This window comes from Anabrus simplex, chromosome 7 (genome assembly GCF_040414725.1).
Source record: "Anabrus simplex isolate iqAnaSimp1 chromosome 7, ASM4041472v1, whole genome shotgun sequence".
NCBI lineage: Eukaryota > Metazoa > Arthropoda > Insecta > Orthoptera > Tettigoniidae > Anabrus > Anabrus simplex.
In genome coordinates this window covers 58,115,336-58,143,128 of record NC_090271.1, presented here as the reverse complement: position 1 = coordinate 58,143,128, position 27,793 = coordinate 58,115,336, and the positions used below count along the sequence as shown (strand labels likewise).

The window sequence follows — 27,793 nt, the reverse complement described above, 5'->3', positions numbered from 1 at the left end:
AAAAGTTAACAGGAAACCCGAGCAGAAAGAATGCATACAAAACAGAGCAGAATGTTACACAGAATTACGAGCAGGAAACCCCAAGAGAAAAAGCTAAACCCGATATCTTGGAAGCACGACCTTGGTTCACATCAAAAAGTTACAATACTGGCTACGAATGAAAGTTGTTAGTTTTTAAAATTAAATTTTCTAATCCAGTCCACTGTGCATATTCCACGCTTAGGAGAACAATTAGTTGGACGAACCCATCTTCTGAAATGCATTAACACGCATGACACCAAGTCCGAATTCGGAGAAAGAAGTTTTAATCATTATTATTATTATTATTATTATTATTATTATTATTATTCCAAACAAAAACACATATATTTTCTTCTTCACGGCGAATGAAGGAAATCTAACACAGGTACATACCTTTCAGACACTACCTTTTTGAAAATCCAAACCTGGTCATTGTTGTTGAAGTAGGTTACCACGAGGACCGAGAACTTAATCTTGTTACGAAGAATCCAGAAGAAGCATTCCTCCTAAATTATATCCCAAAGGTACGGTAGATGGTCAACAGCAAGTCCAGCAGGGATACATCCCCATTAAATGTGAAATCATGGTGGTTTCAGAATAACCCACCACACCATAGCGTAGTACAAGCACACACTTCCCCCCATGATGACTTCTCGCAGGGAACTGCTCCCGCTATCGTTGGCGAGTCCAGAACTAGTTACGCCTGGCGGCAGCCGGCGCATGCGCAGTTAGGCGGAAACATTCACCAGTTCATTACATGAATGAGCTCCACATTACGTCAACTTAAAAAAAGTATATTGGCGTAAAGTCTATTGACGCTATTTTCAATGGCACTAGCACCAGTCCAAAAGGTTATAGGGGAGGCTTGACTTGTTAATATTGTCACAGGCCCTGGAATTATTTAGTCAGCAGGATATCAGTATAAAATTTTACCAACAAATTCTTTGCATTTTTAACAGAGACTATGATTTTTTGCCCAGAAGATCTACTTGGTTAAAAGCAACACAGCCAGCTCAACAGTCATACACTACATGTGTGTAATCAGCCATGGTCTTCATTGCCCTAAACAAATGTTAAGTATAAATTCAGAGTGTTAAAAATAAGCCTATAATACAAGTTTTGTTTATCCATTTGTGCAATTCAAACAATGTTACAGCACTGTTTGTCCATCATCAAACAGTATTTCTCCTAGAGTATTTCCATCAGATATAGGACAAAAGGTTAACTTTGATGATTACTGTAATTGCTTCTGTAATACCCCTCTTGTTGGCATTGTTATGCTTTCTTCACATCAAGTAGTTCATCATCATCATCATCATCATCATCATTTTGCCTTATCCAGCTCCCGCCGGGTCAGGGTATTTATAGCACTTCTCCATCTTAGTCTTTCCTTCCACCATTCCTCTTCCAGGATCTTATAGCAGTCTAAATTTCGTCTTCTTATGTTGCTCTTCACTGATTCAATCCACCTTGTTCTAGGTCTTCCCCTTGCACTTTGCCTCCAGCATCTGTGTTAGAATTCTATTCTCCTCAATCTTCTTTACACGTCCAAACTATCTTAGTTTATTCTTTTCAATTCTCTCATTTAGCTTTCCTATCCCAACTTCCTTCCTAACATCTTCATTCCTCACTCTGCCTTTCCTTGTCTTTCATATCGTACTTCCTAGGAATTTTCTTGCACCAGCTTGAATTCTACTCTCTTGTCTACTAGTCGAAGTTCAAGTCTCAGCTGCATAAATCAGTATGGTACATAGTATATTTTGTACATTATCTCTTTACTTTTCCTTGGTATTTCTTTGCTCTAAACAAGTTCTCTGACACTTTGGTAGAATGCATTACTTTGCTGTACCCTCCTGCTAATCTCCATGTCCACCATAGCATTTTGCATTAATTCACTTCCTAGGTATTTAAAGCTATCCACAATTTTCAGACTCTGACTTCCAGTTTTCACAGTGCCCATTACTTGCCTTTTCCCTCTCAACATCACCATAGTTTTGCTTTTATCTGTACTGATTTTCATGCCATACTTCTAAATTTATTCATTCAGTACACTTCTCCCCAGATCACATATCATCTGCATCTTCATCTTTTTATCTCCACAGACTTCATTTGTTTCCTTTACAATTTTGTCCATGATCATAATAAACAAAAGAGATGACAACACACTTCCATACTGTTACGTTATTTTCTCTTATATCTTTCAGTTTTTCCATTTTTCCCAACAATAATTTTGCCACCACAACTCTATGGTCCCCATCAAATGCTTCTCCTGGTAAAGGTGTCACATCCATCAACTTCCAGCTATTTGTCCTTGCCACCAAATAGTAGTCAATTACCTATTTTGTTCTTCTATCACACCACACATATCTCGTAATTTTCCTGCTGATTTCTTTTGAAACCATGCGTTTCCCACTATCAGTCCATTCCTTTCACAGAAGTCCACTAGTTCATCTCCTTCATTATTCTTTTTCCCATATCCATATGGTCCAATGACTTCTTCCTTTCCTTGTCTCTCGTTTCTGACCTGTGCATTCAGATCTCCCATAATAACCTCTTCCACACGTGAAATTTCTCTTTCTACTATCTCCAAGAATGCTTCAATATCTTCTTCCCTGTTTCCCGTCTGTGGTGAGTACACTTGTATGAAGTCCATCACTTCATTCTTCAACTTTAGTCTAATCTTCATTGTTCTGTCACTCACACATTCTACCACTTCAACATACCGGTACTCTTCCAATTGCTTAGATTAGTCCCACTCCGTTTATTGCCTCTTGGCCACCACTCCAGTACAATGTGTGCCCTTTCCTCAATTTCTTCCTTCCACATCAAGTAGTTACAGCACATTAATAAAACAATAATACCTCAACTTTATGCATTGGCAGCTGATGCTGGGATAAGTGAAAGTTCCTCGAAGGAGTAGTGAGATAATAATATAAAAATAAAATTTTCATTTATATGGTTTTATTTTTTCATTGAGGTAGGTATTATAAATTGTATTTTACACCATGTTTTTATGAACATTGTTTAATATTTATCATTTAGTTTATCAAGAATTTGGGAAGAATACCAGCAAATCCCAGAACTTTAAATTCAGTAATGTTAAACCTTCTAGTCCTACCTTGGTACTAGGAACAAATGTCAGTGCTTGATAATGTTATGCTTTTTATTTTTCTAAAGTTTCCTGGAAATGTAATGAAATGAGAATCTTGTTTTCCAGATAACTCAATAATCCAGATGTATATCAATACACCAGTACATAAAACAGATACAAGGCAAAAGGTTCACTTTGGTGGCTACTGTAATCGCTGCTGCAATATCCACCTTGTTGGCATTGTTACGTTTTCTCCTCCCGGTGTGCTAGCCAATCATTGTGTTCGGAAGGTGCGGTGATAATTTTTGAAGAGTGAGTTTCCAGAATTTTATGTAGTTCATCCTGGTTTGTTTAAAATGGAAGCATTCTTCTTCTTTTATGACCACATAGGATCACTTTAGTCAGTCCGTCGTTCAGGTCTCTTTGAAGGGATTGTTCGGGCTTTGCAGTCCTCCCAGTACTTCTTCAGACGCTCCAATCTTCGTGCCCTTTCCTCAGTTGAAAATGTGCGTGTTGTTGGTTTGTTTTGTGTAAGGGTAAAGCGGAGGTTTGTATTCTTGAGTTTTGTATTCAATCTTATTTGTGGTGTCTTCTGTTGTAAGGCTTATTTCCTTCAGATCCTCTCTTACTTCTCTGATCCATTTACATCCTGTTGTGGTATTTTTTGAGACAAGATTGTGTTGTTTCAGAAATCTCGAATCCTGCATCCTCATGATATGTCCAAAGAATCCCAGTCTCCTCTTACGCATAGTATCTGTAATGGGTTCCAGCTCTTTGTACACGACTTTGTTAGGTATTAACTGCCACTGTCCATCTTTCTGGTATTTTTTGTTGATGCAGGTTCTTCCAATCCTCCTTTCAATTTTCTGAAGTCTGTCAGTCTTTGATTGTTTATTCAGGTAAAAGAGTGTTTCTGCTGCATATGTAGCTTCCGGTTTTATAACTGTGTTGTAGTGTTTTATTTTTGTATTTATTGATAGACATTTCTTTTTGTAGATATCCCATGTTAATTTTTGTGCTTTAGCTAATCTATTTGTTCTTATTTGGATTCAGATTTTTTTATTTAGGTTATGTGTTATTACTTCTCCAAGATATTTAAATTGAGTTGCTATTTTGATTTTATTACCATTTATGGTGACTTCTTTTAGCTGTGTTGGTTTTTGGGGCATAATTTCTGTTTTTTCAAATGATATTTGAGGTCAATGTTATTTGCAATGTTTTGAAGTTCTGATATCTGGGTTTTTTGCTTCTTTTATGTCGACTGCTAGTAATGCTAAATCGTCAGAAAATCCCAGGCAATTTGTTTTGATTTTTTGGCCAATCTTTATTTTGGGGGGACGTTTCCTAAACCATTCCGTCATTACCATTTCTAGAGCACAGTTAAATAATAGTGGTGAGAGCCTATCTCCCTGCCGTAGTCCATTTTTAATTTCAAATGTCTCTGATGTTTCACTCCTAAACTTCACTTTTGATTTGGTGTTGGTGAGAGTCAATTTTATCATGTTTATTAATTTTGAATGTAGTCCAAGGTGTCTTAAAATTTTAAACAGAGATTCTCTATGGATGCAATCATAAGCTTTCTTGAAATCTACAAATGTTATCACCATATCTCTGTTTCTTCTCCTGTTATAGTCCATTATCAACTTAACACATGATCTGATCAGGACAGCTCCTCCAGGGTCTGAAACCTCGTTGATATTCTCCTAGTTCTTTCTCAAGTTGTAAACCTATCCTATTAAGGATGATTGAAAATATTTTGTATGTTATGTCTAGGAGCGAGATTCCCCTGTAGTTATTAGGGTCGGTTTTGTCTCCTTTTTTTGTGCAGTGGATGAATGAGGGCTGTTGTCCAGTGTTCTGGTAGTTGTTCTTTAATCCAGATAGAGACAAGTTGTTGATGGAGGGCAACTTTTTCTGATGTTCCTGGATATTTCCAGATTTCCGCAAAGGTCTGATGTTCTCCTGGCGCTTTGTAGTTTTTTAATTTATTCAGAGCTTGGTAGACTTCCTTTATTGTGGGGGGATTGATGTTCTCTGGTGATGTTTTTATCGGGGTGTTGGTGTCCAAATGAAGAAGTTCTGTAGGTTCCTCACAATTTAAAAGCTTGTTGAAATGTTTAGCCAGAATTTCTGCATTGTCTTTATTGTTATGGGCCAGCTTACCATCTTCATCCTTCATCAGTAGGGTCGGGGGTTCATATTTTTGGAGCTGCTTTCTGAAGGTTTTGTAGTAGTCCCTTGATTGAGTTTTATTGAATTGTTCTTCAGTTAACTGCAGGGTGTCCTTATGATGTTGTCTTTTTATTCTTCTTAAGACTTGGGTAGTTTCTTTCCTCTGTTTTACTAGCTTTTGATAGGATATTTCTGTTTTTTGGAACTGATGTAATAGTCATGCCTGACGTCTTTTCTCCACTGTTTCATCACATTCACTGTTCCACCATTGGTGTTTTTTACGTGGTTTAATTGGAACCAGGTCTTCTGCAATTTGTTTAAGGTTATGTACTAAGTATTCAAGTTTATCTGTGATTTTTATTTTTTCAGTTGCTTTCTGGTAATTTTTGTTGTTGATTAGCTGGGTAGGATCTATTTTTCTATGTAGTGATCTGAACCTGTGTCTATTCCTCGGAGGACTTTGACGTTATAGGTCTCTTTGTGGTGGTATTTGTCCATGCAGACGTGATCCAGTTGCCATTCTCCTTTAGTGTAGTCAGGGTGTTCCCATGTTTTGAGTTTTTGACGTTTCCTCTTAAAACATGTAGATTTTGAGATTAAATTATGGTTTCTACACAGGTCAACTAGTCTCTCTCCATTTTTATTTGTTTTCTTGTGTGCTAGCCATTTTCCGATGATGTCACGGTATTTTCTTTCTCTGCCTAGTTGAGCGTTGAAGTCGCCTATTAATAATTTTATATGGTGTTTGGGGATGTTATCTATGGTCTGGTCCAATAGGTCCCAAAATTCTCCTGTTTCCTCCTGGTCTTTTGAGGAGTTGTTTTTATCATTAGTGGGAGCATGGGCATTTATTATGGTATAGATATTATTAGATGCCTTTAAGGTGAGCGTTGAGAGTTGTGGAGTCTCCGATCTGAATTCTTGAACTGAGTTTATTATTTTAAGGCTGACCAAAAATCCTGTTCCAAATTGTGGGACATTCTTCATCACTCTCTTCCCAGGTATACCTTTATAAAGTCTGTACCCTTGAGATTCCAAGGCATCCTGGTCAGTGCTTCTAATTTCCTGTAATCCCATGATAAGAATTTTGTGTTGGTCCATTATGTCGGTGATCACTTTTAGTTTACCGGTTTGCATGAGTGAGTTTATATTGTGTGTAGAGAAGTATGTTATCTGTTTTGGTTTGATTCTTGATTTTGTCTCGTTCGTGTATGTGGTACTGGGGTATTTCTGTGCCTTCGACTTCACAGTATCTTTCAGGTGGCAGCCCACCGTATCCGAATGCTGCCTTTTCTGAACTCTTGGTTCAGCCGGTGGAGTATTCCTTGAAAGACCTTCCATGGTTGACTGTCAAGGTGTCACCTGTGTGGGACTAGGTCCCGAATTACAACTCTGGATATGATCCAGTGAGGTGATAATGAGGCCGCTCCTCTGGAGTACAGACGCCTTGTGCAGCTGCCCCTAACCTGGAGAACAGACGCTGCATAATGGATTCCAGTGGCATTTCCTCCACTGTGAGAACCATCACCCCACCCAAAGGGGCTCATTCGCCCGAAGCCGTTGGCCCCTTAGGGAGTCAGGTTATTTCCCGCCGCCCAACACTCGGCATTGGCAGTTTTACAGCTGGGTGCCAGACCAGCAAACCCTCCTCCTTTTTCATTCCAGACTTGGGACCGGACAATGGCGGAGTTATGGGGGCATTCATATAATTGAAGAAATCATCTATATTTACCAAATCTGACAACCTTACATGATGCCATTCCTGCATACAATGCCAATCGACCATAGAACCACAACTCATGGTAATGGACCATGATCAGGCAAAACGTAGTTTGTCTTTTCTTTAGATTTACTTTAAAAAATAAGGAAAAGGGACAAACAGATATATAAATGTTCTCTTTAGAAGACATTTGTTTAAATTTCAGAGTAAGTTAAGTCATATTATTTAACCCCACTAGGAACGTACATTGATGAATATTTGAATTAGATATACCTGGCTAATAGTGTGTAACACTGCCTTTCATCCTAATGACAGTGGTGATGCAGCATGGCATGGTCTATACAAGGTACCCAAAACATTGGGGAGCAGTACTGATATACATTCAATTAAGAGCATTGTACATATGCCTTACAGGAAGAGGTCAGGTAAGGGTCCAGGCAAATGTCATCATATCTATGGAGGATTTATCAAACCAACTCGTCACTATTTCAGAACGATGGGCCAGTGTATGGTCTTGCTGTAGGAAAAGAAATGGGAAGTCATAATTTGACAGTAGGTTCTTGTATAGTTTGCCAGATGGGAATTCAACCATATTTGACCAGGGGTCCATTTTCATTGCATATTAATAGTCCTCATATCAGGTTACTACAATCTTCAGCCTGAACTATACCCTGTTATGAGAGGGATACGTTGTCATATATGTCTGGCCAACCACTTGCACCCTGATTCAGTGTATACCAACTGGAACATCATACCCTGATTCTCTGTATACCAATGTGTACATCGACTCATATGTCCAGGCAACATTTTCTCACGTTTTGAAAGTCCAATTACAGTATTCCTTTGCCCTTGTGATATGGTGAGAACGGAAGTTCCCATGTGGAACAGCAGTTTCTTTATCCCACTGCAAAGAGATGGTTCTGGATAGTATAGCTATTCATATCGTGTTGTTGTCCAGCATTGAATTTATGAGTGATCAGCTGTACTATGGCCCATCTATCCACTCTTAATATGCAAACTGATAGCCAACAATAACCCTAATCATTAACATGTACATGAAGGCAGTTGAACCTGTTGGTGGATTCACCTGAATTCACATACTTGCAGTAGACTCTTTGATATTTTGGTCTATGGAAAAGCTTGGTGCCTGCATGACTTCAAAGATGACATGACCCATATGTCTTGTTCTGAAAAACTGACCGCAATCAAATGCACCGAGATCTTGTGTCTCACCAATCCTGTGATCACCGTTACTCACTCAGCCAATACACTGGTAGCTATCTCTAATGTAATTGCTCATCAGTATATATCAGTCAGTTTACAGTACATATTCATGAATCAATACTTGTGACACAATAAATTCCTAAAACACAGGAACATATCAAGCATTTTCATCATCATATATAATCTCAGTGTCCAGTCATTAAAAATTTATAGGAACTGAAGCTCAAAGGAAATTTTTCCACCAAGAAAAAAATTATCTCATTTTTGGAGGAATTGCACTTTAAAATTTGTATAAGATACAATACTGTATGGATTTTTAGACAGAAGTTCAGCAGAAAGTTCTCTCTTAATATTAGCACTTGATCAGAGAAAAGCTTCCACCTTGCATTATCCAAATGTTAGAATTCTACTTCTGCATAACAGAATCCATACTGCCTTCTGTAATATTCCAACTGCTCAACTGACTAAATTGTGATTGCTAGTGTTAAAGTCAACAGAAGGGAAAGACAGGAATTGGTTTCAATAAGAGGAAATCAATTTGAAAGCCAATTTTGCCACCTGATAAAAATACAATTTGTGGTAAATAATGTCAATGTCAATGTCAATAGGTTTAGGAAAACATAACAATAGACTGTCAGATGAGAAACAACAGAAAATTACATAACTGGCAGGAAATGTAAATTATGCAAATATACAAACAGGGATTATAATGTATATACTACCAAGGGAGTTGACCATGTGGTTAGCAGCGCGCAGCTGTAAGCTTGCATCTGGGAGATAGTGGATTAAAACCCCACTGTCAGCAGCCCAGAAGATGTTTTCCTGTGGTTTCCCAAATTCACACCAGACCTTAATTAAGGCCATGAATGCTTACTTCCCATTCCTAGCCCTTTGCTATTCCATCTTCACCATAAGACCTGTCTGAGTCGGTGTGACATAAAAAAATGTATATACTATACATATAATGCTTCTGAAATGAAGTATATATGCAGAGTCCCTCATATAAACCCAGAACAAATGCATGCTGTTTGTACTTTGCGCTACGGTTGCTGCAATATGGGAGGCGTGCACATAGTTCTTGACCTTGCAAAGCGGCCTGCATGTGTTCGACGTTGGAAGCATGAATTGTTAGTCTGAATCTCAGCTGTTATCATGGTGAGACAGTTATCATGGCAATACCATATTTCCATATGTGCAAGTTCTAGTTTCATCTTAATGGTCGTGTGAACAGTCATAACTCTCGCTATTGGTGTGCAGAAAATCTTAATGGTGTTCATGAAGTCCCTCATTATGATAGGAAGATTGGTGTTCAGTGTGCTGTTCGTGCAAGACAAATAATTGGGTCTATTTTTTTAAGACAACACTAAATGCAGAGAGACACCAAGATGACATTTTGATGCCGTTCTTCCATCATTTAATGGAAGGAGAAAAATCGCGTGGGTGATCTGAACAAGATTCATCCCCTGCACATAAAGCAGAATATTCCCTACTTACAATCTCAGAAGTGTTTGCAGACAGAGTAATCAGTACTGGTCCATTTCCCCCTTGTTCTCCAGATCTAACAGTGTGTGATTTTTACTTGCGGGGTAAACTGAAAGAAAAAGTGTTTCAAACAAATCCTGACACATTGGAGGAACTGAAATAAAACATTACGAATGAAATCACAAATACTGCAGTGGCAGAACTCGCTCGCATCAGCCAGAATGTGGTTACCAGATACAATGCCTGTATAACCCAGGAAGGATGACACTTCTGTCATCTTTTATAAGCTAAGATTTCATATAAGAATTTGTATATGCTTAAAGCAGTGTGGCCGTGCATGACACAAGTTTGGCTGAGGCATCTGCCATAGTGCAGAGTACACTGTGTGTGTGTGTGTGTGTGTGTGTGTGTGTGTGCACGTGTGTGTGTGTGTGTGTGTACAAAATAACTAAGGTTCTTCAGCCTGTTGAAAAAATTTATGAATAAATAAAATTTAGAAAATACTTGAAAAAGAAAACCTATAACAACAGATTATATCTGAAAAAGAAATGACTTACTTAAAATAGAATTACTAAAGTGAACAATGAACATGCAATTATCAGTCCTAATACTTTTTAAGCCAGAACAGAATTTTATGTCATACACCTTCCATAGACTCATACCTCCATGAATTTCATTAGCATACATGAAAAAATGTTCTTATCCTTTAGAATGCCAAACAATATATTGTTGTTTGGTACTTGTGTGTAAAGTGCCAGGAACAATATTTCATCATTTGAACAGCAGTACCTTACTGTCTGCATTTAAGTCAATTATGAATGGTAGATGACAATATCTTACATTTCGTTTTTATGGAGTAATGAATGTAGTTTCTATTTTATCACTACGTGGCTCGTTTGTTCATTTATTTACGCACAATGAATTTCTGAATGTCATGTGTTTCTCTGGTCATTTGACACTTGGCAGTTATGAAACGGTAATTACCTACTAAACTACCAAACAGATACTTTTCAAATTTTCTGTGTTTATTCACTTGGATGGCTGCATTGCAGAGGGATTTTATCTGTAATTTTAATTTTGAAATATTTTTATTGCTATTATTGAAATTTGATACTTTGATTCAAGATGTTCAGAAAATATTTTTTAAAAATATTTTCAAAATTTAACAGTATTGTAATCATTGTTGGTAATAAGTACACACCATCCTCAAATATTTTGCAAGTTTAAAGTGAAAATATTCAAAATTGTCAATTATGTACCGTAAACTGGGGTGAATAGGGACACGGGTTAAATAGGGACAAAAACTGGGAAAATTAAATTGAATTAAGCAGCTCGCTTGCGTTTTGGTCTATGGTGATGGTACCAGTGCACTTAAGATGGATAATCTGTTGTTTACAACATGTTTTGGCACCAAAATTGTAATATTTCATTTCTTGTGTCGGCAGACCCTCTAATGGGATGTTAATTTCCTTAGAATTTCCATACTGTGGAAAATGTTGTCTGATATCAGCTTGTGGCTAGACTGATGTGTTACTGCAATACTATTCTCATTTGGGTGTGTTTTTGTGAGTATTTTCACATAATAGATATTAATGTACCGTTATTTTGAAATCAGCTGTTTACTTTTTGTGTTGAAGGCATATTTTTTCCATTAAATTGGGGTGAATAGGAAAATGCACAAAATAAATATGTTTATCTGAAAATTTGAGTGTGACTAGGTGATTTTGAGGAAGCTAAGAAAGATGACACAGAACAACAAGAATCTGTTCAAAATGAAGTAGACTCGAATGATGAAGGACAAGATTGTGAAGTGGAGAAAGCAAGTGAAGGAATAAACAATATGAAGGAAGGAGACTGGATCAAGATCCAATTTTCTTATGATAAGGGTGTGAAGATATTCATTGGAATGCTTCTACAAGAACTTGAAAAGGAAAATGTCAAATGCATTGCAACTTTTTGCCGCCACTCAACCAAATGTCCAGATGTCTTCATGTTCCCTGATGTGTGTGATGAATACGAATTCTTAAAAGCTGATGAACTTGCTTTTTTAAAACCACCAACTGTGTGAAGAGAACATTACACTTCAAGCCAAATGTCCTTTGAAAGCGACTGCTTTATTTGAACAATCATTTTTTTAAATTTTAGGTCAGCCGTCCTTTTATGGCTAGTCCACACCAAAGTTAATAAACAATGTTAACGAAAACATTTCTGAAGATGTTAATAAACTTTTGTTAACAAACTTCTTTAACATTGTGTCCACACCAAATAAACATTTAACAAACTTCTTTAACATTGTGTCCAAACCAAAATATCTGTTTGTGAGGTTACAATGGATAGGGTCAGGAAGAAGAAAATACTTACAGCTGCATCTTTCATTATTTTAATGAGTGCAATTAGAGAAAAGCGCAGATGCAAAGTGTGGCAAAGAAAAATATTGGAAACGCGTTCAGAATTAAGTTTGAAGAGGACACTTATGTCAGAACTTTTAATTCATGACGCAGCAGGCTTTCAGAATTTTCTGAGAATGTCTCCAAATGACTTTCAGTTCTTGTTGACAGTAATTGGGCCTGAAATTGCAAGAAATGATACAAATTATCAGAATGCCATCTCCATTAATGATAGGCTTGGTATAACTTTAAGATTCCTAGCAACTGGTGACTCCTACACTTCACTTATGTATTTGTCTAAGAGTATCAAAACAAGCAATTTCAGTTCTTGTGCCTGAGGTGTTTCACGCTTTATATAAAAATCTCAAGGAATTGGTAAAGGTAAGAAACAAAGATAATATTTATGTAATCTATTTAGGCTAGTATTATTCTGATTATACACAAGTGGTTATGGAAGTTTAGGCTATTCATTGAGGAGCAAAAATGGAAATTACTTAATTATATTTACCACAATCCACTTTAAAAATAAGTTTCATTCACCATATATATTCAAAGTACATTACAACATTCCTAAAAATTACAATACAAAAATAAAACTATGGTACCTTAGAACATAGCTAGAAGAATACAAAATTAAGAATACATTAAAACTTACATTACACCCGTACATACACTTCCAAACTCATACTCTCAATCCCACACTTGCCCCCACTCACTCACTCACTCACTCACTCACTCACTCACTCACACTCGCACACACTCGCAGTCCCACTCAACCCCACCCTATACTACACCAAGACGTGTAACATTTCACATTGATGATGCACAAGTGGACTTTGACCCTGACGATACCTCACAACAAATTCAACCCAAAAGAAAAAAGGAAAAGGACTGGTAAAAGCACTGATGATATAAAATCAGAGGCTTACAGTGCGTTTCAGCAAGTGGCACAAGCACCAGTGACACCAGAGGATGATTTTGACATGTTATAACATATACCGGGTGGTACAGCTGCCCCTATTCACGCAGTTTTATGCAACCCGCAGATTATAGTCGAACCTAAAAATATTGACCTTGACTACTCACTACAATGTCTGCTCTTACAACGCTTTCCATAATCCGTTTATTCGTGTCAAGCAAATCAGCATTAATGATAAAATACCGATTGATGGTAAAGAATCGTGCAAATTATGTGTTGCAGAAACGTCCTGCACAGAGAATATTATTGGTGAATGACTAGAAGTAGCAGCAACACAACAGCGCTAAACAGCAACCCGTGATAGCCGAGCTTGCTAAAAGTTAGACGAGAGTACCGGTGTTCGTTAGTAGGCGGTTCGAGTCCTGTGTACGACGAATATTTTTATTGCGTTGTTGATGTTCGTGAGAGTTGTGTTGTTGACGACAAATCTAAATCATGATCAGTTCTCATATTGCAGGTACTCAGCTATGTTTGTTTTTTAAGGAGCTCTTAAAAGAGCTATTTGCAATAAAGTGAGATTGTACCGACAGCAGTGCGATGGGCTTATGCATGGCCATTCGATTAATGAAGCAAATGTTCAAAATGACCACCTGCTTCGTTAATGCACATCTGAGCACGGTGGAGGAGAGACATTCTTGCTTGCTGCAACATATGTGGTGGAATCTGCCTGCAGGCTTCCGTGATGAGCCGCCGTAAATGATTCGGGCTCTCAGGCTTCTGCTCATAGACTCTTTCCTTTACATAACCCCAGAGGAAAAAGTCGAGTGGAGTAAGGTCAGGTGATCTAGCCGGCCATGTGACCGGACCCCTTCGTCCAATCCATCGTCCAGGATATGTCCTATGCAAGTGGTTCCGTACTGCCAACGACCAGTGTGGGGGAGCTCCATCCTGCTGGAACCACATCCGTAACCGTGTCATAAGGGGCACATCCTCCAATAAGAGTGGGAGGTACTCACGAAGAAACTCTAGATAGCATCGTCCCATGAGGTTTCCTTCGAAGAAATATGGTCCAATTATCTTGTCACCTAGTATCCCGCACCACACGTTGACGCCCCATTGTACCTGAAATCGAGCTCCCCTGATCCAGTGAGGATTTTCAACACTCCAGTAATGGAAGTTGTGACGATTAATAGTTCCGTTGTTGTGAAATCTGGATTCATCACTAAAGAGAATGTCCATTAAGAAATTCGCATCAGCTTCAACTCTTTGTAATATCCATTGCAAAAATTCTATCCGTTTTGGAAAGTCATCTCCATGAAGTTCCTGGTGCAGCTGTTGATGGAAAGGGTGGAATTTATGGCGGTGCAATATTCGCAGTACAGGTACATGACTGATGTTCAGTTCATTTCCTATGGCTTGTGTGCGGGTTGTATGCAATTGTATTTTGAACAGCTTCGTCGTTATTTCCAGACGTCACTGGAGCATCCCGAACGGGGTGTAATGTATGAAGTGACCCCGTTGCACGCAACCGTCTTTCAACACGTCGAAATGTATCTGCAGTTGGCAGCCTTCGTCCAGGAAATCGTTCTCGATACAAGCGTCTGGCTTCCCGTGCATTTTGCCTTGCTTCTCCATAAAGTAGTACCATATTCACATAATCATCCCGTGAATACATAATGTTTGCTTTCGTGCTAACCGTACAGTATGTGCTCACACGTTGCTGCTAGGATTACGATATGCTGTTTCATGTGCCCTACGTATGAAGTGTAGACCGCTGTTAGTTGGTCTTCGAGTCGAACGTGCGCAGTTGCTTGGTTGAATGGGTGGGTCAGAATGTTGACAACACGTGCACTGCGCTTCAATCCCTGTAGTCGCTTGCCATATGGAAGTCGCATGTTATTATTCCTTTCGTATGTATGCTTTCTTTGTAAAGGTGGCAAATTACTTTTGAGACTTAAGAACGTTAAATATTTATTACGAATGGCCTTACAAGTATAATATAAAAATAAAATTGAAAAGCTCGTAACTAGATTCGAACTCTACATGCCTGCTAACATATCGTATGCTCGCTGCGATTGGTGCCATGTAGCCACTGCAGGCGACAAAGAATTGGTCTCGTAGCTCTGTACTAATGGAATTACCTAGGCTATCATGGAATTACCTAGGCTATCGTTTCGATACTGATCGTTGATGTTAAAAGTTCTGAACTCGAATGTGCAAACATCACAGTGAACTAAAGAATCGCGTCTCTCTTACGCCCAGATAGTTGCAACCATTTTCTACGCGTTACTTGGTTGAATGAGTCCAGCGTTATGTTTCAGGTGGTATTCACAATCGGTGCGTATGTGGCGATATTTATGATACCTGTTTATTATAACTTCCGTAGAAGAATATCGGAGACTTGAGAAAGGTCTTCGTAAACGATGCCTAGGCGAATACGAAATGACATTAAAAAATGCATGACTCAAGAATGGTTGGAACCCTTCCTGCTTCAAGTAACCTATCGAGGTACGTCTTCCATACGCAATTCCACGCAGCTATTTGCAACGTACAAGCGCCATCCTTGTAACTCTGTATTCACGAGGAGAGTGGAAGTTCCCGCTTCGACAAGTTACTGATGAGTTAGAGCCTTATGGTCCCGTTTTATGCCTTTTTTGATCGCTCTAACGGTAGTAATTACATGGCGTAAGCTATCACATCTGCTGTACAGCATTTGCGTGCCACAGATTATAAACTACAGTGCAAAACACGTTTCTATAAATTTCGATGTGATGAGACTGTACAAAATGGTGGTGCATTGACATGTCTGTAATTGGTCTTACCCTATCACGTTTTCTATGATACCACGACCGCCCTTTCTATCAAAAGAAAATGGCCTCTTGGACCAATCAGGTCCGCAATTCTCTACCGACAGCTATAGGCGTGTTTATGGTTTGTACAGTATAGTAACATTTCGTAAAAATTAGTAGAGTATTGGACACCGCTCTACATAAAATGGTACAGTGTTTTTGAGATGGACCTCACTTACTGCCTCTTGTACCATTTTTCCATTGTGCGGAGAAGTCTACATCGGGTTACCTGCACATAACATTGCTGTAAGGTGTTGCGCAAGATGGGACTAAGAGGCATTTACGTCCTAGCTGGTTGCATATATTCGGGAAAAAAGAGGGGCAGCTGTACCACCCGGTATATGTTACTACATGTGTGTTTGATGTGAAATGTTACACGTTATGGTAAAGGATTACAATACAAAATTTTAAAAAAATACAACATAACAAGTATAGAAATACATTAAAACATAGCAGAATAATTACAATTAAATATACAATTAGAATATAGCATAAAAAAATACTTTATGTTATGCACATTGTGAAGTTTATTCGCTTGGAATTTCTAAAACTATAGCTTCACCACCTTCATTAGGAAATTGTTCCATTGACGCTTTAAATACCTATTATATTATGCATTTCAAACTTCACTCTTGCCAGAAGATGAGGATTGTTTTTAAATTGGCGCAGTTCATTGCCAATGAAACGTCCATAAACATCAAATTCATCCTCTGGTGTCACTGGCGCTTGTGCCACTTGCTGAAATGCACTGTATGCCTCCGCTATGATATCATCTGTGCTTTTACCAGTTCTTTTCCTTTTTCTTTTGGGTTGAATTTGTTGTGAGGAGGTACTGCTTCCTTGAGTACTCCCCTCCATTTCCATCAGTAGAGGAAACTGACCTTCAGTGCTCACACTGCATACATCGTCAGGGTCGAAGTCCACTTGTGTATCATCAATCTGAAATGTTACAAGTTTTGTTATAATAAATGTTGAAACATGATTGGTTCTTGACATTTTCATAGGCATACTATTTTCTTTGGTCTTAAATTAAATTATTAAAAGGGCACTCAACCATAATTTTTGAGTGTAAGTTAAGGTACTATGAAACCTTTATTTCTTTGCTCATTTCAGGTTCCACAAGTTGACACAGACTGGTTAAGAATAGAGAGAGGATTTTCTGGAGTATGGAATTTCAGTCACTGTATTGGGGCAATAGATGGTAAACATGTGGTACTACAATCCCCTCCAAATAGTGGTAGCCACTATTACATCTACAAAGGCACCCACAGCATAGTCCTTTTGGCTGCAGTGGATGCAAATTATATGTTTACCTATTTTGATGTGGGATCTAATGGAAGACTATCAGATGGTGGAGTGTATGTGAATTCTAGTCTATATCCAGCAATTACGAATGACCTATTAGATATTCCAAAACCCTGCCCACTTCCTGGGAGAGGGACTGATACTCCATATGTATTTGTAGCCGATGGGGCATTCCCATTGTGCATGAATATCATGAAACCATTCCATGGTAGTTTGAAAGGGGATCACCTGAAAGGATCTATAACTATTGGCTTAGCAGGGCTCGGCGGGTGGTTGAAAATGTGTTTGGAATAATGACAGCAAAATTCAGAGTATTCAGAAAACCACTAATGCTTGTTCCAGCTAAAGCTAGAATTATTGTGACTGCATGTATTGTACTTCACAACTTTTTGCGTAGAAATAAAGCTGCAAGAAATACATACACTCCTCCAGGTTCATTTGATATTGAAGATACTGAAAATGGGACAGTCACTCCAGGTTTATGGAGACTGGATGAATTTGAACTGCAACCTATACAGGAAGGACAAGGTAGGCCAGCACAAGATGCTAAGAAAGTGCGCCTTGAATTTACAAATTACTTTTTGAGTGAGGAAGGAAGTGTGCCATGGCAAGATCAATGTCCATAAATCTGTTTTGGTTAGTGCAGTGGGATTGTTATTCTTCTTCTATGGTATATTTGTTTACATAGCTCATTAGTATAAGAATGTAATCACAATACTGTTCTTATGATACATCAATTTCATTTGACTCTTACATGCTAATAGAAAAATAAGTATGCTACTATTACTATGTTGTTAACTCTTTTCAAACCAAGGGATCACCTACATATTGAGTCCCCTGACAGTAATGTACATTATTTATGTATGGATAATCTCAATGTTAAGAATTATATATGTGTAAAATAATAAATAGCCTACATGTTTACTTACCTCTACCTGTAAATTGCTTATTGTGGTCTCGCTATCTTCTTCCCTTACCATAAACGCTAGCATGCTCTTATATGCAAACCATTTTGGTGTAAACACAATCCGGACTGCTCCCACTTTTTTACTTTTCTTGACTTTCAAAAATTCTCTGTGGAACTGACCTCTGAGTTTGTTAATTTTATGCTCAATATCATGTTGAGTGCAATTAAACTCAGAGACCAGTTCCGAGTAACTATCCTTTCGAGCATTCCTGTCCTTGTGGTTTGGAGGCCGACTGTCCCACAAAACAGGATATTTCTGGTAGGATTCAATGAGCGCCAAGACCTTTTCATTTGACCACTCCATTTCAACAAAATAATATTGTCATATACTTCCTGGTATTTCGTAATTCCGCGCAATATACGAGTTGCTTGCGATTCGATAGTCGATTTCGAGAAACAAAAAGTATCGTATTGCGCGCTACGAGTTTGCGTGTTCCAATTACGTCTTTGCGCATGTGCGAACCAAAATGTTAATGAAAACATGAAAAGTTAATGAAATGTTTCATTCACAAAAGTTAAAGAAATTTTGTTTATCAACATGCTCGAAAAATTAATGAACACGCTATTTTGTTTATTAACAGACAGAAATGTTCATTAACATTGTTCATTAACAATGTTTATTAACAAAGTTAACGAAAATATCTTGGTGTGGACGTACCTTTAGAATGTGTAACTTGTGTCTTTGTGCCATTAAAATGATAGCAAAAGGTTTAAAATTAATATTTGTGTTTTTAATTTTGTAATAAATATTAACAATTTATTTTTAAAGAGGTAAATGATGTCCCTATTCACCCCTCAGTGTGGCTGAATAGGGATTACAATAAAAAATAAGCACCTGTCCCTTTTCACCCCGACCTTGGGGTGAATACGGACATGAATATATGTAAATATATATGAACAGGGGAAGAGAGAAGTAGATTTATGTTATATGTTATGAACAATCTACGGGGCATTACAAAATATAACTTTCAATACTAAGTTATTTATTGCTAAGATATATAGGAAAAACTGAAAAAGTTGTCCCTATTCACCCCAGTTTACGGTAGTGCTTTAAATAGGTACTTGTAAATTGCTACTATTCAGTCTACCATTCTTGGCACATTCTCAGCATGAGAGCATGGCAATAAGATGGTTAATTAACTTCAAAATAGTTACTCATTCCCTCAGTTAACCTGGTTAACCCCTTCAGTCATATAAGCTAACATACCTCAGATGACATCCCATTAAACTGTTTCACCTGTTCATATTGTGGCACAGACTCTTGGAACAAATTATAGAACATACATTGGCAATCTTCTTGCATACCAACGTAAAGATCTTCTAACTTTACCGTTATGGTGTCATAACTATGCATGGTAGATTAATATTTTTTAAATTTAAAACTCTGGGTATAACATAAGCATTGTGATACATTTTAGTATGGGTTAACAATGAAAATTTTTCCACCAATCTGGGCATAAAACATATTCCCTTTAATTTTCCTTGCAGATCTTTCACATCTATACAGATCACTCTGAAAACATCAATTTTGTTCCAGTACAATTCTTCAATTGAATAAAGCAGTCTCATTCACCAGTTATTCAACATCTATTTCAAAGTAAATATGGTATATATTAAACATTAGTAAAAACAATTTCTTGTGAACCTTTTATTTTTTTTATCATTTATTAATAAATTATTAATCTGACTTAGAATAGCATAATCAATATTGTTAATTTGAGAAAAGCAAACTTCATTCTCCTACAGATCAAAGAAGCTGTTACTCTGACAAGACCATCAGGCATGAATCTTCCTCTTCCTGTCATTATTCCTGCACTGGGAATAAGGATCATAATTAGGGCTCCAATATTTATGACTTTATCCATCATTTGTTCTTATTTCTAATACTTAAAAAGACAAGTTTTAGCCAGCTGTGATTGAAAAAAAGGGGTTTCACTGGTAATGTGATAACACATTTTGATCCTTTTTAAGGCTGTGGTGACATTTCTATAAACTTTGGTCATATTTTCATGACATTTTATTCATTTCTGAAACATCTGTTTCACTTATGAGATGGCTGAATTGTTACAAGATGCTTTTATCAAAAATTTCCTTTATATGAATTAAGAAACTTCTGCATTTCCAAGCTTCAAGTTGGGGAATGTATATATTTCATTATATTCTTAGAATACTTTCACAACAGACCTCATTCTGTGAACAAACAGGGTAATGTAATGGGGTAGAGATGACCAGATATGACAGAGCAGAGAAATAGATGTGAAGGAAGATATGTTCTATTGTGAATGAAAGTTCCCTCAGCTGAAAATGTCTAATGTGAAATGTGCAAGTTTAAAATTGTGAGGGTTTGGAGATAAATATTTCAGTATGAATGGTACATTATATCTCTGCAAACAGTGTAAACTTAAAGTGGAAGCTAAGGAGTGCTTTAATGTACAACAGTGCAGTGCAGCAAAACACAAAAACAGTTTAGCTCAAATTGTTGTATTACAAAACTGGCCAACAACTCTTATTTCGGAGAGATATCAGTGGAAGCTTTAAGCAAAATATATCATTTCAACAACAACTTGAGCAAAATGATAATTGCTAATATACCCCTGGAGAAAGCCAACTCTCCACTCCTTACCAATTTTCTGCAGAATAAGGTATATCAGTCAGAATATTCCTAAAGCAGCAACTATGTAACTACTGGCTACGAAGACATTTTACAGAAGATTTCTGATTTGCTTATAACATTGGGGTTTCAGTGGATTAACCCCTCAAGCGTGACATTGTAAGCTGCATGCTGCACCTGGTGCGTGCTTTATTTCTAGCCTACTCCCAATGCTGAGCGCGGTGTTTAATGAATTTCGCTATAATTTTCAAACAGGTGGACGAAAAATGATCAAAGAAACACACAATTACTATAACATATTGCACTATAATATAAACATATGCTAACCTGGATATTCCTGGACAGCTGGACATCAATACTGACACTTTGTGTGATAGATTTCAAAGCACATCAACAGTATCACTATCTTCGCTGGACGTTATCAAGAACTCATCCTCTAAATTACTCTGAATTACTTTTACTGCCACTATTAACTAGTAAGTTAATGATTTCCCCATCACAGATCACTCTGCTTGGGCCTGCCATGTCCATGTTTACAAACAAACTCATGGTCTTTTAGCGCGAAACACGTGTGCAGAGCTCTACGAGAGAATTCACTGATAAGGTATGCGACATCTCTGGGGAATAATTATTAGCTCTGAGTGTAGCTAAAAGTTGCTTCTTCCTGCCATCTTACGATGAAGTTACGAAATCCAGGTAGCGGGCATTTCAAATGTCATGGCGCACCATTACGCCATACACGCTGTGACTGAAGGAAACCAGTGGGCACACCATTGCGCTGCACACGCTAGGGGGTTAAACCACTAACAATGAAGCAGGTATGTACGGAATACTGTTGTTGGTATTTTAAAAGATGAGCATCCAGGAGACACATTTTGTATTTCTTGCAAAGTGTAACAACTGCTACTGTATTTGGGTATGCAATGAATATCTTGTGACCTTAACAAAGGAAGGAAGAAAAGGAAGGAAAAGAGAGAGAACTTTGTGTTCATACTGTACCGGTTACGACCTGTACATAAGTATTTTTTGAGCATAAGTTACGTTTATTTACCACACGTAATGTTCCGAGCGCGCCTGGTTTGTTTACCAGCAGTGAGGACCAGCTAGCGAGTGTATGACGACTGTGAGCTGTGACATAGCCACAGGGGCTAGCTAGACCGCCCGCTCATCTCAACACGTGTTACCAGCCTTGACTGGTATTTTCTGGATTCCACGTCACTTGTTCTAGAGAGTTCGATGGAGAAAATTTTGAAATTTCTATAATAATGATGCTAGCGAATCGAACGATATATCATCTTGTTTGGGATCACCTAAACGTCCCAATGCTCGAGTTTCAAGCAAATCCATCGAGGGATTCGGGAGATATTCAATCAAACCGTATTATGACGTAGACATCCCGGATTGAATAAAAGGAGGACCTACTGTGGCCTATTCACACAGTTTCAGCTGAGTAGTCAGCGGGGACACTCTTGCTGCTACTATCATCGTGGAACTCTGTCATTATACAAGTGTGGGAAGACGATTCTTCCAAGTACTCTAAGTGGACTCATAAGACTTCGAGTGTTGTAGAAAATTTTCTAAGTCTTCGTAAATGAACTTAGAATTCTTCTAAGTGTTAATTAAATGGACTTGTATTATTTACGTGCCTTCGAGACTGAAACTTTTCTAAAGCTGGCATTTTTCTAAGTGTTCATTGAATGGGCTTGTATTATTTACGTGCCTTCGAGACTGAAACTTTTCTAAGTATTCACTAAATGGACTTGTATTATTTACGCGTCTTCGAAGCTGGAATTTTTCTCTAAATGGACTTGTATTATTTACGCGTCTTCGAAGATGCAATTTTTCTAAGTGTTCACTGAATGGACTTGTATTATTTTCATGTGTTTGAGACCAGAACTTTTCTAAGTGATCATTGAATGGACTTGTATTATTTACGAGTATTCGAGATTGGAATTTTTCTAAGTGTTTGTGAAATGGACTTGTATTATTTATGTGGAATATTTGCGACTGTTGAGGATCTCATCCTTCTAATAGACAGCGATTGATTAACATTGCTAGTGATGAACTTTAACTTTCCCACGGCTCTAAACAAAGTTAGGATTTCACTTGCATTTACTCAAAGACTTGTACATTTGCCAGTGTCGGTTTAAAGGACTTATAAATTTCGTCAGTGAATTTATTTATGTGGAAGGACTTGTGTTTCCGTCAGTGGTCACTCAAAGACTTTATGAATTTCACCAGTGATTAACTTTAAATATATTCAAACTTCCAAGTGAATGGACTTGTGTTTTCATTCGAGTTTAGGCAAAGACTTGCACCTTCGCCAGTAATGAACTTTGAGTTAAACTATAATTTCACAAGAAGGGACTTGTGTTTTTTCATTGCCAAAAGTTATACAGGGAAGGGGATTTTCCTAGTGATGAACTCTAAAATTATTAATACCACTCATATCATTTTAGGAGTGTTGCAAGTCTTGATGTACAATTATCAAGAACTCTGCTTATAAGTTGATCATCCAAGGTTTTCATGGACTCAGTGCTACTAGTGACCTTGGGAACATCAATCCTATCAGTCTCCTTGCCTCATCGCCTGGATCACCGGGGTTCGACCCGGGCCTCAGAGTTCGAGACATTTCTGGAACGTGCTTCAACCAGCTTGGCTTGGTGAGCTGGAGAACCCGAGACATACTATTGGAATACGAGGAAGACAATCCATTTCTACTTAGAGGTGATGTGCCAATTCATGACTTATTTGAATAAACTCTTGTGCAATCAGAGTCAAAGTTTTTCTGTAGATAGGACCTACCTCTTGTACCGAGCCCTAGCTACAATTAATCCAGTTTTTTGCCCTGAGAACTATAGTCATGCTACTTTAACATTTAATCTGAGAGTCAGGCTCTTTTACCGGTACAATACTTCTGCTCAACTTAATGTTCTAATAGGTGAAACCAAGTATAGGGTTGCAGTATCTGTACCATACAATGATATATTTAAGATCCATTTCAAAGTGTTGGCTAAATAAGCTCCAGGGAAATTATTCCTGATGTGGACAAATTAGTCCCAACTCAAAAGTATCTTTATCAAAGTCTACTTCAAAAGCAGACACTTACAGAAATTTCTCTAACAATACCTGTCCTTTCTCACACAATGGGGCACTGGCTTGAATTTGTCGAGTACAACTGTACCAATTATAGAGTAGCTGAATAAATTGTTAAAATATTTAATATGAAGCTTCTGTTCAATAAACAACAAGTTCTTTTTTCCAGAATGGAAAATGTTATTTCATGTACCTTATGCAAAAGCTTGCTGATGTTTCAAATACATTACAGTATACTTTATAAAGCAAATGCTATACCCATACTCAGTCTCCATGTGCTGCTGTATGTGTTATGGTTAGTCCACACCAAAGTTAATGAACAATGTTAACGTAAACATTTCTCAAGATGTTAATAAACTTTTGTTAACAAACCTCTTTAACATTGTGTCCCCACCAAATAAACTTTTGTTAACAAACTTCTTTAACATTGTGTCCACACCAAAATATCTGTTTGCGAGGTTACAATGGATAGGGTCAGGAAGAAGAAAATACAGCTGCAGCTTTCATTATTTTAATGAGTGCAATTAGAGAAAAATGCAGACGCAAAGTATGGCAAAGAAAAATATTGGAAAAACATTTAGAATTAAGTTTGGAGAGGACACTTAGGCCTATGTCAGAACTTTCAATTCATGATGCAGCAGGCTTTCAAAACTTTCTGAGAATGTCCCCACAAGACTTTCAGTTCTTGTTGAGAGTAATTGAGTCTGAAATTGGAAGAAATGGAACAAATTTATCGGAATGTCATCTGCATTAATGTTGACTAAATATAACTTGAAGATTCCTAGTGACTGGTGACTCCTACCAATGATCATGTAAGAGTGTAAGAGAAATACTCCTACACTTCACTTATGTATTTGTATGGTGTATATGAGTTGCTTGCGATTTGACAGTCTATTTCGAAAAATAAATATAAGTATTGTATTCCGCGCTAATTGCGTCTTTGCGCATGTGCGAACCAAAATGTTAACGAAAACACGAAATGTTAATGAAACGTTTCATTCACAAAAGTTACAGAAATTTTGTTTATCAACATGCTCGAAAAGTTAATGAACACGCTATTTTGTTTATTAACAGACAGAAATGTTCATGAACATTGTTCATTAACAATGTTTATTAACAAAGTTAACGAAAACATCTTGATGTGGACGCACCTTTAGAAACATCGGCAACATGTACATAAGGTCCAGAAAATAACATGATCCACCTCGGAAAAAATTTCGACCTGAAAGCATTGACAATTTCCATGTTGGCAAGACCTATTCAGTGAGAGCTGCCGAGGTGATGCTTTCAAGCGCAACTTATATAAAGTCAAATTGCTGCATAATGATATAAAACAATTAGCAAGGACCAGTACTAAATTATAAGATAAGGGCAGAAAAGTATTGTGGGATCATGCCTTTATAAAGTGAACTTTCAACATATTAGCAGTAACTAATTTGCTAGAAATAACAGGCATTATATTCTGTAATGAACTTCACATTGAGAAGAGTGGAAAGTGAGTTAAAAGGTGCTCACAGTAAAGTTGGTGAATGTGCTTACGCAGAACAACAGCGCATGTCAGTCCTCAATGAATGCTACTCTAAATTCTGCTGGACTGGAGAGATCGTTTGAAGAAACATTCAATAGAGATCAACTTGGATTCATTTCCAATGATTTTTTTTCAAATATGTATCAATGCTTTCATGCTTAAAAATATATGCTTCTTGAAATGGAGTACAGTTTTCATTTGAATGGATTAAAATATATCCAATTCACCACTATAACTCTGCGTGAAATTTCTTCAATATGTATTATTTAAAATGCTCAGTGAAATACTGGACGAATATTAAACAAAGAAACATGTAAGGGAGCAAATTAACCATAAAACTCCCAAATACTGAACACAATTTATTTTAAATGAGAGTCAGAATGTTAACGGGGTTAAGTGTTTTGAAGAATTTTAACTGGTAAAATTGGGTCAGAAGCATGTTTTTTAAAGGTCATATTTTGTCTGCTTTTCATGAGTTTTGAGCTCATAAGTACTTTCTAACATTCTTATATCATAAACTTTACAGCCCTAATAATCATCCTGATCATCACACTACAGTACAGATTATCCTCAGCAATATAGATTATGGTCATATGATACATACAGCAACAAGATATTATTCTCTGCACTTTGCAAGTTTGAGATTCTTATTGTAAGTAATCACATTCATTTCATGAATAAATAATTAGTTTCCCCAAATACAAAAGAAATATGAACATTTTTAGAAAACTCAGGAAACAATAATTAATAGGTTGCCATTGATGCTTTCACGGCCCGTAGTTATAGACATGATACTGTATAGGCTTTTGGGCTTATGCCGTGTCAAGAAATAAGGTGAAATTCTTTACGTTTCTCAGAGAACTGTACACTGCATCAGAAGAAATCTTGACTGTCCAAGAGAAAAGCCTTTTCTCTGCGAAACGCAAAGAATTTCACCTTATTTTCTTGACAAGGCATAAGCCCTAAAGCCTAAACAGTGTCATATCTATAATAATTAACAAGCATATTAACATTAAACAAGAAGTACTACTACTGAAAACAATATGCAAACTTCCGTTTATGTTGCAGGAGCATGCAAGGCTATGCCTGAATAAGATAGCAGATGCCTTTGAAGATTTTCTTTACGTGTAAACGTCCTTCCACATGCATCGCAGGGATAACTTTTTCGTTCAGAATGAATTGCAGAATGTCTCCGCAAATGACCACGCCGTTTAAACTTCATGTCGCACATATTGCAGGAATAACGCTTGTCGGAGGAATGGCTTACAGAATGTGATCTCAAGTGACGTTTATTTACAAATTTTTTCCCACATGTAGTACATGAGTACCGCCTTTCTTCAGAATGTTCATTCATATGGCGTTCCAACATTTTAACAAGGGCAAACGATTCACCACATGTGGGACAAATATGTTGTTCGCGGACGCAGTTATGCACGATATGGTCCTCGAGGGCTCGAGAGGATGGGAACTTCTTGTTGCATGAATTACAGGAAATTGAACTACGTTCACGATGTACCAATAAATGTTTACGCAAATTGTCAGGTCGCGTGAATGTCTTCTCGCACTGACTACAAGAAAATGGCCTATAGTCTGAGTGAGCCTTTACATGTCTCATGATAACTGCACGTCGAGAAAATATTTTGCCGCATACGTTACAGCAGTAATTTTTTGATGCTTTTCCTGTCGTAATATCCTTATTATCCACTTTGGTTATGAAGGATGACCACATTAGGACCTGATCAGAGTGCTGCCTTTCATTATTTTGATTGCAGGTGGAAGTTTCTTTGTCGGCCATCTCCGTTGATATGGTTGTCTGGATCCTGAAAGGAATCATGTTTTATTGTACTTTTTTTAAATCGGAAAATTACTTTTATTTAAATACATAATTATACAGAATATGATAACAATGCCATGTGCTCAAGAGCAACATCAGTATTTTAGTGCAAATTAACATGAATTTAATCCCGAGAGATGCCCTTTCATGAATCAGCACATTAATCAAAATGGTCTCTTGGAATTTCACCATGACAATTATCTGTGCCGTAATCACATTCTGCACTAGTGAAGACAAAAGAAACTTGCCACAAGTAAATGTCCTACCCTACATACTGAAGTGTAAAGTTGTAGGAATAATGGCAAAAATTGTTTCTCAAAAGGGAAAATAACGACTGCCTGCCTTACTGTTAAACTAACATAATTATATACAGTACCTTTGATTATCTCCAGGCAGGTTATTTCCTTTGTTGATTAACTGCAACTGTCTAGAAAAGCGTACAATATTTTAAAAATCGAGACAAGTTCCAAGCAATAAAACTTACTGCACCTGACTATACATCACAATAGTTACTCACTTCCTCTTGCTTCTCAAGTAGCTGAAGTACAGAGCAAAGGTTTTGGCCATTTTGGAGTTCAGTTCAGTTT

At 37.4% G+C, this 27,793-nt stretch overlaps 1 protein-coding gene across 4 annotated transcripts in view; it reads right to left on the bottom strand.

The window, feature by feature from the left end:
• Window positions 1-27,793, bottom strand: part of LOC136877236 (zinc finger protein 501) — a 69,401-nt gene that overhangs the window by 468 nt on the left and 41,140 nt on the right. For 3 of the 4 annotated variants that reach the window (XM_067151094.2, XM_067151093.2, XM_067151095.2), the window contains one exon: window positions 19,462-27,192. The exons of the other annotated variant lie outside the window; for it this stretch is intronic. In XM_067151094.2, the coding sequence (XP_067007195.1) occupies window positions 26,430-27,192 (763 nt within the window). In that variant the 3' untranslated portion in view covers window positions 19,462-26,429. Of the gene's footprint in view, window positions 1-19,461; window positions 27,193-27,793 lie in introns of those variants that run through there. 4 annotated transcript variants of the gene reach the window in all.